The sequence below is a fragment of the Zea mays genome, chromosome 9, assembly GCF_902167145.1.
Source record: "Zea mays cultivar B73 chromosome 9, Zm-B73-REFERENCE-NAM-5.0, whole genome shotgun sequence".
NCBI classification, from domain to species: Eukaryota; Viridiplantae; Streptophyta; class Magnoliopsida; order Poales; family Poaceae; genus Zea; species Zea mays.
Genome location: NC_050104.1, coordinates 22,824,567 through 22,837,593, shown reverse-complemented (window position 1 = coordinate 22,837,593; position 13,027 = coordinate 22,824,567). Strand labels below are relative to the sequence as shown.

Here is a 13,027-nt window from a genome sequence, read left to right as displayed (position 1 = left end):
CGGACGCCGTCGTCTGCGCCGACCAAAACATAGCACGGACGGCGCCAAGACTGGTGTACTCCGCCCGACCAGCGCGCACAACCAATCCGTAGCTGGCACGTCACAACCCAGGTTGCCCCGGCCCGAAGAATCCTCCTCCCTCAGATTCGAATCCGGCCCGTGTCTCTCCTCCTCTTCTCTTCTTCTGCGACCCGCACGAGGCAGGCCTCTTCCTCTCTCTTTGGCTCTTTGCTTTGCTTTCCCCAAACCGTCCTCTGCTCTGCTCCTCCCGCTCCCTTCCCGAAGTCGCCGGGAGCCACAAGCCCACACGCATTCCCCTCCCTCGCGCTCTCTCCCCGCTCCGCTGTCACCAACCCCGCCTGCCTATTTACCGGCCGCGTCGCCCACCGCCGCACGCCTTCCCACCCACCCCCGCGCCTGCCTGCTCCCCGACACCGGGGGCGCCCCCCACGACGCCCCGGCCCCGCCACGGCGGCGACAGCAAGCCGGGACATGGCGCGCGGCGGCCTCGCCCGCCTGCTCGCCACGCTCATCCTCTTCCTCCTGCTCGCCACGCCCCTCGCCGCCGGACCTTCACTCGCCGAGTCAGAGGCGGACCTCGCGCGGGGCACGTCCGAGGCAGCGCCGGACGCGCAGCAGCACCTCCTGCCGCGCCCGCTCGTCATCGAGCTCCCGTCGGCGCGGGCCGGGGCCGAGCTCGACGCCGACGCCGACGCCGACGCCGTGGTAACGGTCGACGTGCGCTGCGCCAGCTGGCGGCTCGCGGCCGAGGCCAACAACCTCGCGCCGTGGGCGGCGGTGCCGCCCGAATGCGCGCCGCACGTGCGGGACTACGTCACCGGCTCCGCCTACCGCTCCGACCTCGACCTCGTGGCGCGGGAGTCGGCCGCCTACGCGCGCGCCGCCGCGCCGGCCGGCGCCGCCGACGGACGCGACGCCTGGGTGTTCGACGTCGACGAGACGCTGCTCTCCAATCTCCCATACTACGCCGAGCACGGCTACGGGTGAGTGAGCTGCCCCTCCGCCCGTCCGTGTCCGTCGCTCTCGCGTCCCCACGTCCACACAACCACGCTGCTCTCCAAATTTGCGATTTTGTCACTCTCAGTTTTAGTTGTCTGTTATTATATCTTCTCGTGTCTATAATTAGTGGCACCAGCTGTGTTTATAATTTGTAGGTCCAATGATATTCCGGGGAAACCCATAAATCAGCAAAATTACCAATGTCTCGGCAACCACACACAAAAAAAAAACCCCGCTCCTCCATGGGAATTTGAAGGTGGTCTCACTTGATTTCAAATTTAAATAATCCCGCAGGGCCGAGTTGTTCGACCACCACAAGTTCGACGAGTGGGTGGAAAGGGGCGAGGCGGCCGCCATCCCTTCCAGCTTGAAGCTCTACAACGAGGTCCGCGGGCTGGGATTCAAGACCTTCCTGCTCACGGGCAGAAGCGAGGCGCACCGAGGAGTCACGGTGGAGAACCTCAACAAGCAGGGGTTCCATGACTGGGAGAAGCTCATACTCAGGTATACCGTATACACCTCGATCTTGTGTGCTGCATTGCCTTGTACTTCTTCAGGATAATTAATTGGTTTGATAAAAAAAATGAGGATCTTGTGGAACCCTGAGATGTGCGTGCCTCTCTCACTCTTTCCCGGTACCACAGGGCAGCAGGTGACCGCGAGAAAACAGCGACAGTCTACAAATCAGAGAAGAGGGACGAAATGGAACAGGAGGGTTACAGGATCCTAGGCAACTCCGGCGACCAATGGAGCGACCTGCTGGGATCTTCCATGAGCGCTCGCTCTTTCAAGCTCCCTAACCCAATGTACTATATCCCGTGACAGAAAGAAACTGGAGAACAGGGCGGGTGAAAGGTGCTCTGCGTTTACTGGATGCACATTCTACCAGGCCCTCGGCTGATGATGGAAAATGAAAAATAATTTTGCAATGGAATTAAACTGTACAAAATGCTTTTCTCCAACTTCGTGTAGTACACATTGCCTGTAATGTTCGACGGTAACGACAACATGCGAATAATTGACCAGGCCACCAGGGATATGCCTTGAGTCGACAAGTGCAGGGTTGTAGACTCGTAGCGCGTATATTCTTAGAACTAGAGCAAAAACAGAAAGGTGCTGCTACGAGGGGTTACTCATGCATCAGTACCGCATATAAGTAGGCGGCTGACAAAATCGCATACTCGTCAGATAAAACGACGACAGCAGTAGTAACCATGAATTTACTAAGGTGTGATAACAACAGTATGTAAATACTCTGGCGCGACATTAGTTCGACAGGAAATGTTCCAATTCTTTCTTCGGTTGAAATCAAGAACAAGTCAGGTACAGTGAAAAGTTCACAACGGAAGTGGAGGGCAAATTCACTGCACCATGGGATCAGGGTTCCCGGCAGCAAGAATATCAAGCAACGAGTTCTGGGGCTCCAGCTCGTCGTGCCACAGGGGTAGCTTGTCGCCAGGGTAGAAGTTCCTCTTCACGCCATCCGCATTTATCTGCGGCATAACCAAATGAGTTTGTTTTTCTGAACTAAGGAAAGGTCCATGCCGCAGAGAGCACAAACAAATATTGGAAACGCCAGTAAGAGGCAAGTATAAGCAAAACACAAACACAGTTTGCAGGCCACTGCACTCTTCCAGACTGAAAGTAATTGTTTGCTAGGTAAATCTCAAGAAAATGAAAGGTGAGCAAATGGATAGAATGAAAACTGAGTAAACGTATTGAATAAAAATTGAGCAAATAGATATAATTCAATAAGGGGATGCTGCAAGCAAGTGAACGAATCAAGTAAAGTAACAGAAGATTAAACACCTAAACGGTATAGCAGTCTAGCAGCATTGAGATCGAGTATTCCAGTTGATCTTGTACCTTCGTTCTAATTCATTTTGATACAATCATTTTTTCTTAGTGGACAGATGAATGTATGGCACAAGGATTCAAATGTTCAAACATCACGAATTTCAGTAAAGCTGATTAAGTTTCACTTTGAAAGCTATCAAAAGCATGATGCTACGTGTACGTGCCAAAACCAACATAACGTAAGACAATCCACGATACGCAAATAGTTTAGGTGATTGCTATGTTTCAATATTTCTGAAGGGAACTGAGCATAAAAATTTACATAAAAATAAAGAACTTACTGTAACTGTACGGACAACCCCTCCGCTAGCACCATCACGGGCCATAGCAAGGGAAACTACCTTCACCACAAATTTCTGTATATATGACCATTAGAAACATATTAGGAAAATTGAGGCAAGTTTTGTACTCTATAGTCTATTCGCTTTACACAATTAATAACCTTCAGTCATACTACTATACTACTACAATACTAGAAGAATGTCTAAAGTTTAGCACTTCACTTTTAGCACCTTTTAGTACTTCTGTTTGGATCTCTAAGTACTAAAATGTGCTAAAGGTGAAGTGCTAAACTTTAGCACACAATAGCAGTTTAGCTCCTTAAGGTGTGCTAAACTTTAGCACCCTGGTAAAGTTTAGCATATGGGGTCCAAACATGCCCTAAGAAGAACTTGGCAACATACCTCTGCCTCTTCCTGGCTCATTCCCTCTTTCCATTCATGATCAAGAAGTGCATAAAGATAACTGGAACCTGAGCCTGCGATTCAGAGCCAACATAACTGTCAGAAACAATAACCTGATGTAGCATGCACTTAAGAAAATAGAAAGGGTCATATTTCTCAGCAAAGCGAAGTTTTTCATAATGAGATTTACAGTATGATCACTCAGATATCATGTACAACTCAAGCAGTAAGTGATTTAATTACCATATCACTAGCCAGAGCACAAAAGATATGTTACAGCCAAGAGGATAATGGAAGTGGCATTGAAATACTACTTGAAAGAAAGGAACAATGCAACTTTATGGGCAAAATTATACCTCCAATTGCAAATGGTTGCTTCAAGATCGTTCCACCAAGAGGGACTGAGAAAATTTGGCCTCCCTCGTACTTATCCCATCCTCCAACAATCATGCCAGCTTGCAACATGTTCTGGATATTAATAACACACAATTTTTTTAGTTCAACAAGAGTTTAACATCAAATTACGACACCAGGTACTTATCAATGAGGAAAGTAAGTTTGTGCTGGAACCTGGAATGCTACGGAACATACCTTATTCTGATAAGCTAGCAACCTAATCAAGTTAGCTGCAACTTTAACAGTAGCTGGTTGTCCAAGCTGGATTCTGCATAGGAGGGTAACTTTAGCATCAACTACCTCGCATGTCAGATATCTCAAGTAATTGTATACCATCATATTGTTCAAAGAGAATTTAAGTATCATTCAGTATATTTATTCATCAAATGAAAGATCGAATACTGTTAAGTTGTGTATGAAGAACAAACTTACGTGTGTTGGTGGAGGAAATAACGTATATAGTCCGAAATGACTTGTGTATCAGCAGCCTGTGATAAATTAAAATAGCAAGAGTTTTGCATGTGAATTTGAAACTTGCAAAAATGAATGTGCCATCTCTGGCACCATGCAAAGGAGGAATTACTTTCTAGCAAAGACAATATGAGACGGGGTAGCATAAAAACAGCAATGAGAATAACTACTAGCTCATATACCGTTTAACTGATTCAGTAACGACACGGAATGTTCATTAATAACTTGTGAAAGGGCAAAGTAAGAAGAAAGTTTCTACCAAACATCATAGTAGAGCAATAACATTAGAAGACAACAACACTTACAGATCCAGAGCGACAAACGTACACATTGTCTGTCAATTGGGTAATCTTGTCTGAAGCACGGTTGGCTACATACATTCCTGAGTTGGAGCAGGAAATGTTAGCACTTGGCCAAATTTAAAATAAAGAATACATCAGCTTAATAATGAAATTTATTTGGCAGAAACAGGAGCAAAAGCATTTTTTCTGGACAAGTCCGAGTATGAATCTACACGAACTTAAGGAGGCATGTTTTCTATTAATTCGATATAAATCAATAAAAAACTTACATCCTTCAACAAAAGCGAGCACATAATCTCATCTGAGCTGAGCCTACATTTTCATAAGAACTATGATCATGGTAAACGTAGAAAAAAATAACTGTAACAGAGGGTGTTAGTTTTAGTTTAATCATATGAAATACAGCGCACAGCTCAGAGTTGGACTATTCTATATCTTTTCTTCATCAGAAATGAAGGCCAAAACTCATCCATTAGCGACCTTAAGAATTAAACAGGGTAGCATAGCCGACTACTAATACCCAAATTCATCTAATATCGCAAGTGGCAGCTAAGTGACTAGCAGGTAGCAGCGAAACAAATAGACCAATTGGCCCGATATCGCCAGTGTAAACAAATCAATGAACCTAACAGCCAAAGTAGAAAGGCTGCAAAGGCAGGACACATCACAGCCATCGACATCGCCAGACACGCCTCGATTCTCAACGATCCAAGCGAAAACCTAGGCCCGCAACGCCATCCCCGCGCCAAATCTACGGCAGGATCCCCTGCGGCATACACAGATCGATATGAAGCGAAGGGCGTACCAGTGCTGGTTCTGGAATCAGCGCCGAGGACGACGCCACCCTCGTAGCAGACCCCGACAATGGTGGTCCCCATCCGGTGCTCCCCGGTGGTCGGGGCGTCGCCGGCGGCTGCGGAGGAGCCCGACGTATCCATGGCGGGGACGGCGAGATCCGCGGCGGCAAAAACTCTAGTCGGCGAGGTGAGGCAGAGCGGGAGCGGTGGTGGTCTCGATTCAGGCGAGCGGCGTATCGTATTCCTGTATCGTTTGGCCTCCCTCACAAGAAAGAAACTGAGAAGAACTGAAGAGAAGAGGCACCTCCTGTTAGGTTCGGTGTTCAGTTGGGCCGGACGAGTCAGTGGTGTCGTGTCCATTCAAGCTTGGGCCAATATATTACTCGGCCTACAAAAGAGATAAATTAACCCGTACGGGAACGCTTCATTTTAAAGAATTAGAGATTCAGTTTTTCCAGTTTCACAACAAAATAGCCTGGTACAGCTTTTTTTTCAGCTTCTACACAGTTTTAAACAGAAGTTGTACTAAATAGATAGCTTCTGAAGTAACTTATCAATTCAGTTGTTTTTCATAATAAACTAAAAACAACCAACAAGCAAAAGCTGTTTTTACCAACTTCTCAGATAAACTGCTTTTCCGACAAGTATGGGTTATGCCATTATTTTCTATATTACAAAGCCGGTTCAAAATGGCTTTCTAAAGGGAATCCACGTCAACACGAAAAACTCAACCATTAGATCTAGTTTTGATGGTCACTAGGATCACCTGATCAGTCAACTCTCCATTTTGCTTCAGTCTCTCCCAGAAGCTTCGAGATTCCGCTCGACGAAACCCAGTCCCCGCCCCTCACACATCGTCCGGGTGGCTTCGTCCCCTCCCACCCCCACCCCCACCCCTGCCGCGCAAACGCTACCTCGCTAGCCCTGGTGCTCCCCTAGGTGCTTCGTCCATTCATTGCGACACAACCTGGCCGCCATGGGCTTCCTTCTCCTCTCCCCGTCGCCGCCTCAAACGCTGCCTCGCTGGCCTAGGTGCCCCATTGGTGCTTCGTCCCTCGCTGTGATGTGCGCTGGCCGACAGAAGCTTCTTCCTCCTCCCCTCCCCCCCTCCCCTCAAGCGTCGCTACGATGATAATTGGCTGCACCGTTCGATCTTCTTTTTACGGATAAGGATTTTTCTTGAATATTCTTTACAGCATGCACGGTTAGTCTTCAGAACGCTGGTGTTTTCTGGAGCTTTTTGGAACCAAGGTATCACCAAGATTGAGCTTCTGAAAATAGGTATCCCAAACACCGGAATTGGAATTTTAGTATTATAATCCTTTCAACTTCGTTTTTTTGCTATCGAAGTCTGATTTAGCCGATCCGCAGTCGCTGTTACGGCAGTCCATCTCACTGCCCCGTTTCTTAGAACGGATCGGCGCAGGAGCTGGAGCTGGTGACGCTCTTCTTTCCCGGCGCGCGCTGGAGCTCATCTTGTCCGACGGCGCTCCTCTCCCTGGTGCTCGGCCCTGTCTTCCTTCCCTGCCTAGGTATCCTCTCGAGCGCTCTATCCTCTCTGGTGCCCCTGTTCTCTTCCCTGGCGCTCCTCTCCCTGGTGCTCGACCCCCGTCGTAGGTGAGCGTTGTAGCCATCAATCTTGAGCAGCTCGTTGTAGGTTGCTTCCCTACGACAATGGAGAAATCTCCAAGATCCACTCCTATCGGATCAGGACCTGCTAGGGCCGGCACACGCAAAGATGTCGCAGAAGCTGCAAATGGGACTAGGCTGATTGATGGGAGTAGGCGCACATGCATCGTCGACACGAGCAACATTGATTATGGCACTAGTAGATTACGTCCGCGCCATCGATTATGTAGGACACATGATCTGGTATGTTTTACTGTAAATAACATTAAATAGTAACAGTCAATACTATAATGTGTTATTGAATCTCATTATTCATTTGGTTGTAGGCGCAGAGATATAATCGAGTTTGGGATAGTCTTTTAGACGCCATTAGACAGATGCAATTATCTGCCGATGAGTTGAGGAGGTTGAGCCACCGCAATCATGTGCCTGAGTATTTGGATATGGTGCACAAGAATTGCTTGGTTAATGCCATGAGTGATGTTACTGAAATTGCAAAAGGTCTAGACACTATGAGCAGGGATTTGGAGGAAGTTCTTATTAGTTCGCAACCTCTACTTGAGGATTACGAAGTCCTTGGAATGTACGATGATTTCAAATCTGATGTTCATTGTGATTGTACTGAGGAGTGTGGTTCGGATGAAGACAACTCTTCTTTTGACTCGGATGAGATCAATGATCGTCGTTTATCACATATGAACGAGCCTATCTGAGTTATTTGTCTGTGATAGAGTTGCCTCCTCGACAATAGCCATGTATTAATTTGATGTAGTATTCTATGGCCAATGTATTTTGTGAGACTTGTAGTTCATGATGTATTTTTAGTTCAACTTTGTTTCGGCCATGATTGTTTTGGCCATAATGTATCTTCAACTTGTAGTTCATGATGTACCTTCAACTATGTGTGCCCAGTTTAATGAATTCAACTTATTCCAGCTTGTGTTCATAAGCTCCTCTATACTGAGCTTTTCCAGAAGAACAGACCCAAAGTACTGAGCTCCTATATACTGAGCTTTTCCTATTGTCATGGATATATCTGTGCAAAGTGCAAACCTACATACCCATATAAACATTATTTCAGAGTAATAGTTTCTACATGGATCATGTTTCCTCTATGGCTGTCTCATGTTTGATACTGGACATTAGAATATGCTCCTTTCAAGTTCTTGCGTAAAAGAAAATTTTGCATTCTGATTCTACTGTTTTTTTAGCATCATGTTAGCTGAAACCTCAGGTGTCCTGAATATGTCAAGCATCCCTCTGGTTCTGAAAATTTTAAACAATCCAGCATTAAAGAGTGCCATTTGTGCCTTTTCCATGCAGATAACTTGGCAGCTAACTTCAGCAGAAAATTAGCAGACTACATAATCTACATTATTGATGTCTCTGGTGGGGACAAGATACCAAGAAAAGGTCTTATCATGACTGAATTAACACATGATCATTACTAAATGAACTGGTTCCCATCCGATGGTTCCTAACTAAATGAACTCTTATTAACACAATTCACAGATTCAGCAGGTTCATTACTAAATGAACTGGTTCCCATCCGATGGTCATGACTGAATTCACTGCCAGAAACACAAGCGACTGCCAACAAGCGACTGGTTAACAGTCCGAAAACAAGCTACTGAATTCACCAAGCGAAAACAATTCACTGCCAGAAAAATCTGGACTGCCAGAAAATCCGTTTGTTGATGATCATTAAGTGCTAAAAAATTCTGGACTGCCACAAACACATGATCATTCACTTCCAGAAATTGTTCACACAAACAGAAATTCTTAGACTTTGTTCACAGAAACTTCTACTGCTAGATACATATAAATTGTTCACAGAACTTAAGCTGCTACTCAGAAACAGAACTTCTTCTTCGGAGTAAGCTTCTTTTTGACAGTTGTCCGAAGTCTCCTAGGTGGTGACCATTCGCTTGTTGACAGCTGAATAGTAGAAGCCTCTTCTATTATTGGCAGCGAGGAAGAAGGGATGTTGTTAACAGGTTCTTGTGATGTTGTTTCCATGCCAACAAGCTGATGATCAGTATCAGCCTCTGGCGGTGTTGGAAACCATTTCTTTGTTGTGTTTTTCCTTGGCCTCCGTTTCATGTGATGATATAAGTTAGATAAACAATAATAATGTTACAAAGAAAGTTGACGTTTACGTAGTACCTTTTCTTTGTACCATTAAGGGGACACTTGTAGCTACTCTTCCTATGCCCTAACTCCCCACAATTTGGACACTTGATTTTTCCCCTAATTAGTTTCTTTGTTTTCTCGTTGTCATTTGAAGGCTTCTTCTTGCTGCTACCACCCTCAAGACAAGTCTTGATCCTATTTTTCCTTTGACGTCCGACACCTCTTTTACCAAGGGGTGCACCAACCTCTTTTGCAAAGTCCACCTTAGGCCAAAACAATTTGTTCTCAATTGGCTCCACCAATCTTGAGTATGCTTTCCTATACATCTCTACAGAGTAGTAATCATCAACAAACTCCTCCATCATCGCATCTCTGAATTGTTGTGCAGTTATTAGACATAATGCATGGTGGCAAGGCTTCCTGGTATGTTGCCACTCTAGGCATGACCATTCTCTTAGATATGCCTTCACCACATATCTAGAAACACAGTCACTGTTGTCTCTCACCTCGGCAACATAGTCATCACCTTTTATGACTTCCAGGTGTCCGAGCCCTCGAGTACGTGCATTTAGTTGGGCTATGATGGAGGGTAGTATCTTTCCTTCTAACCTCCGTCCAATTCGCCTTCTCTTATGAATCCACACTCAAATAAGGTCTGCAACCTTGTAAGAAGCCTGTGATACATGGTCCAAGAGCACAAAAGAAGAGTGTGAAGTAGAATCGACCATCTTCTACTCGAACATCAATTTCATGACACTATCAGGTGACTTCTGCAATACTGCCTCCTTCCAACTGTACAAAAGTTGAAAGCTCTCTTCCCAAGTCTCAAACAAGACTTTCAAGGCTTCCTCTTTTCTATACCAAACCGTGTCATACGCATTTGTGCATTTGTAGGTATCTTGAAGTGCAGTTTGTAATTCCTTAGCACCAATATGTGGTTTCTTAACAATAATAGGAAGAGCTTTGGAAGCAACCCAAGCACTTGTTGGTGTGCTAGTCCTCCTCCGTCCACTAGAAGTACAAGTGTGATGATCATTCAACACAGTCACCTACAAAAATAGCAACAACAATAAAACTCTCATTGGATTACTTTGAAGGCCACAACAATATAAATAAGTTAAGTTCTTGACATAAAAAACATACAATTATGGTCAGCAAACCATCCCTCTCAATTCTTGCATTTATGCTCCAAGGACAGCCGCCTCCACGATAATAGCCTCTATATTTCTTCGTTGTACTAGCCTCAATACCTAACTCGAACTCTTTGTCTATGGCATATTATCTCATTGCCAGCCTAAATTCAGTCATAGATGCATACAAGCTGCCAACCTCCATCACTAGATGATTAGAGTCATAGACAACTCTGGTCTCGTGCTGCAAAAAATCAACATAAGGCAAAGCCGCGGAACCATCGCCACCAAGTTGATCTAGATTATTTCCATCACCTCTACGATTGCAAGCATCCTCCCTCTCTTTATTTTCTCGTTCATCCTCGACAACTAATCCAAGTTTGTGGTACATAACACTCTCATTGGGTACATGTTGAGGTCCTTCTTCTTGCCATCGCAAATCTGGTAAAATTCTCTCAAAATCATTTCCTTGAGTTGACGAATCCGCTACCGAATGACCTTGCTCTACAACATTAATGGGAGGGGTGCACTGATATCCTCAGGCGCGGCTGGTGCCTCAATCAACAAGTGCTCAACATCTTCAATGGTGAGGAACCAATTTGCATCTGTCGCATTGTGCTCAACATCTCCATTGCTGTCGGGAGTGTCCATTGCAGTACCTGCTTGCGAGTGATCATAGCTCAGCTACAGATGGCGACACTACTGTTTTCTTCGAACTTTAGACTGGGGTTCAATTCGTTTGTTAAATAGTAAAGGACTAAAATGGCTGTAGAAATTAAAATGCAAACAGGATGGGAGGATGGGAATGGAGAATAAGGGAACATGTACCTAACGAGGCGCGGGGAAGAGAAGGATGTGAGCGCCGCCGGTAAGGAACGGGACCGGCTCACCGCCGGGAGGGAGCTTGGGCAGAGAAGAGCGTGGAGCTCCAGCGCCGATCCAGCGTCGGGAGAGAAGGAGCCCGGAGCTCGGAGAGAAGAGCGCCGGGAGAGAAGGAGCGCCGGGAGAAGAAGGAGCTCGATCCGTTCTAAGAAACGGACTGTCGTAACAACGCTAGCTAGTAGCTGGACATTGGCTAAATCTGACTCCGATAGCAAAAAAACCAAAGTTCAACGGACTATAATACTAAAATTTCAATTCCGGTGTTCGGGATACCTATTTTCAGAAGCCCAGTATAGGTGATACCTTGGTTTCAAAAAGCTTTTCTGGAACTAGCAATAAAAAAGAAAGAGTGAAGGGCTTGGCGCTTGGTGAGAGCACCTAGAGGGGGGGTGAATAGGTGATCATGTAAAACTTAAAACTTAACACCACAAACTTGATTAAGAGTTAGAACAATGGAATCAAGTGAGTAGAGAGGAGAGCTCTTGTGAAGCACAATAGACACAATAAGGACAAGCACAAGAGACACGAGAATTTATCCCGTGGTTCGGCCAAGTACAAAACTTGCCTACTCCACGTTGTGGCGTCCCAACGGACGAGAGTTGCACTCAACTCCTCTCAAGTGATCCAATGATCAACTTGAATACCACGGTGTTCTTCTTTACTTTACTCTTTCCCGTTTGCGAGGAATCTCCACAACTTGGAGTCTCTCGCCCTTACAATAAGAATCACAATGAAGCACTAGAGTAAGGAAAGGAAGCAACACACTCAAATCCACAGCAAATACGCACACACAAGACCAAGACTTGAGCTCAAAAGAGTATCACAAGGTTCTCACTAGAACGGAGCTCAAATCACTAAGAATGTCGAACAAGTGTGCAAGAATGAAGTGTGAATGATCAACAATGCTCAAAGGTTGCTTGGTGTTCTCCTCCATGCGCCTAGGGGTCCCTTTTATAGCCCCAAGGCAGCTAGGAGCCGTTGAGAGCATTCCTGGAAGGCAATTCTTGCCTTCTGTCGCCTGGCGCACCGGGCAGTCCGGTGCACCACCGGACACTGTCCGGTGCACCACCGGACACTGTCCGGTGTGGATTTCTTTCCTTCTTTGGCGAAACCGACCGTTGGCGGTTCAGAGCCGTTGGCGCACCAGACACTGTCCGGTGCATACCGGACAGTCTGGTGCCCCCTTCTGACCGTTGGCTCTGCCACGCGTCGCGCGCGGATTACGCGGCACACCGTTGACTCACCGGACAGTCCGGTGCACCACCGGACAGTCCGGTGCACCACCGGACAGTCCGGTGCACCACCGGACAGTCCGGTGCACCACCGGACAGTCCGGTGAATTATAGCCGTACGCCGTTAATCGCTTCCCGAGAGCAGCCAATTGACAGATGCTAGCCTGGCGCACCGGACACTGTCCGATGCACCACCGGACAGTCCGGTGCACCCAGACTGCGCAGAGTCTTGGCTGCCTAGCCAAGTCTTTTCCAAATTGGTCTTTTCCTGTTTCTAGCACTTAGACACAATACATTAGTCCCAAAACAATGTACTAAGTCTTAGAAACATACCTTTACACTTGATTTGCACTTTGCCCACCATTTGGTATAGTTTAACACTTAAGCACTTGTGTTGGACACTAGATCACCAAAATACTTAGAAATGGCCCAAGGGCACATTTCCCTTTCAATCTCCCCCCTTTTTGGTGATTTATGCCAACACAATAAAAGCAA

The 13,027-nt window shown here is 46.3% G+C and overlaps 2 protein-coding genes across 2 annotated transcripts; one reads left to right on the top strand and one right to left on the bottom strand.

The window, feature by feature from the left end:
- Positions 1-307: 307 nt before the first annotated feature.
- LOC100285316 (acid phosphatase 1) lies at positions 308-1,969 on the top strand. The gene is made up of 3 exons (NM_001158209.2): positions 308-1,004; positions 1,315-1,524; positions 1,665-1,969. The coding sequence occupies exons 1-3, from the start codon at positions 493-495 to the stop codon at positions 1,840-1,842; spliced, it is 900 nt and encodes a 299-aa protein (NP_001151681.2). The 5' UTR covers positions 308-492; the 3' UTR covers positions 1,843-1,969.
- Positions 1,970-2,252: 283 nt separating this feature from the next.
- On the bottom strand, positions 2,253-5,879 carry LOC100272427 (uncharacterized). Its single transcript, NM_001359711.1, has 8 exons — positions 5,535-5,879; positions 4,733-4,809; positions 4,389-4,444; positions 4,152-4,224; positions 3,917-4,028; positions 3,561-3,634; positions 3,159-3,233; positions 2,253-2,513 (listed from the first exon to the last, which is right to left on the bottom strand). Exons 1-8 carry the CDS (start codon positions 5,665-5,667, stop codon positions 2,382-2,384), a joined length of 732 nt encoding a protein of 243 aa, NP_001346640.1. The 5' UTR covers positions 5,668-5,879; the 3' UTR covers positions 2,253-2,381.
- Positions 5,880-13,027: the final 7,148 nt, after the last annotated feature.

Bases quoted from the DNA above. Each gene is read 5' to 3' on its own strand.
- LOC100285316 (NM_001158209.2), top strand. From the start codon at position 493: ATGGCGCGCGGCGGCCTCGCCCGCCTGCTCGCCACGCTCATCCTCTTC. The intron at 1,005-1,314 runs GTGAGTGAGCTG...ATAATCCCGCAG, and splicing joins TACGCCGAGCACGGCTACGG to GGCCGAGTTGTTCGACCACC. The intron at 1,525-1,664 runs GTATACCGTATA...CCGGTACCACAG, and splicing joins TGGGAGAAGCTCATACTCAG to GGCAGCAGGTGACCGCGAGA.
- LOC100272427 (NM_001359711.1), bottom strand. From the start codon at position 5,667: ATGGATACGTCGGGCTCCTCCGCAGCCGCCGGCGACGCCCCGACCACC. The intron at 4,810-5,534 runs GTACGCCCTTCG...GCTCCAACTCAG, and splicing joins TGATTCCAGAACCAGCACTG to GAATGTATGTAGCCAACCGT. The intron at 3,635-3,916 runs GTATAATTTTGC...TCTGAATCGCAG, and splicing joins GCAACCATTTGCAATTGGAG to GCTCAGGTTCCAGTTATCTT.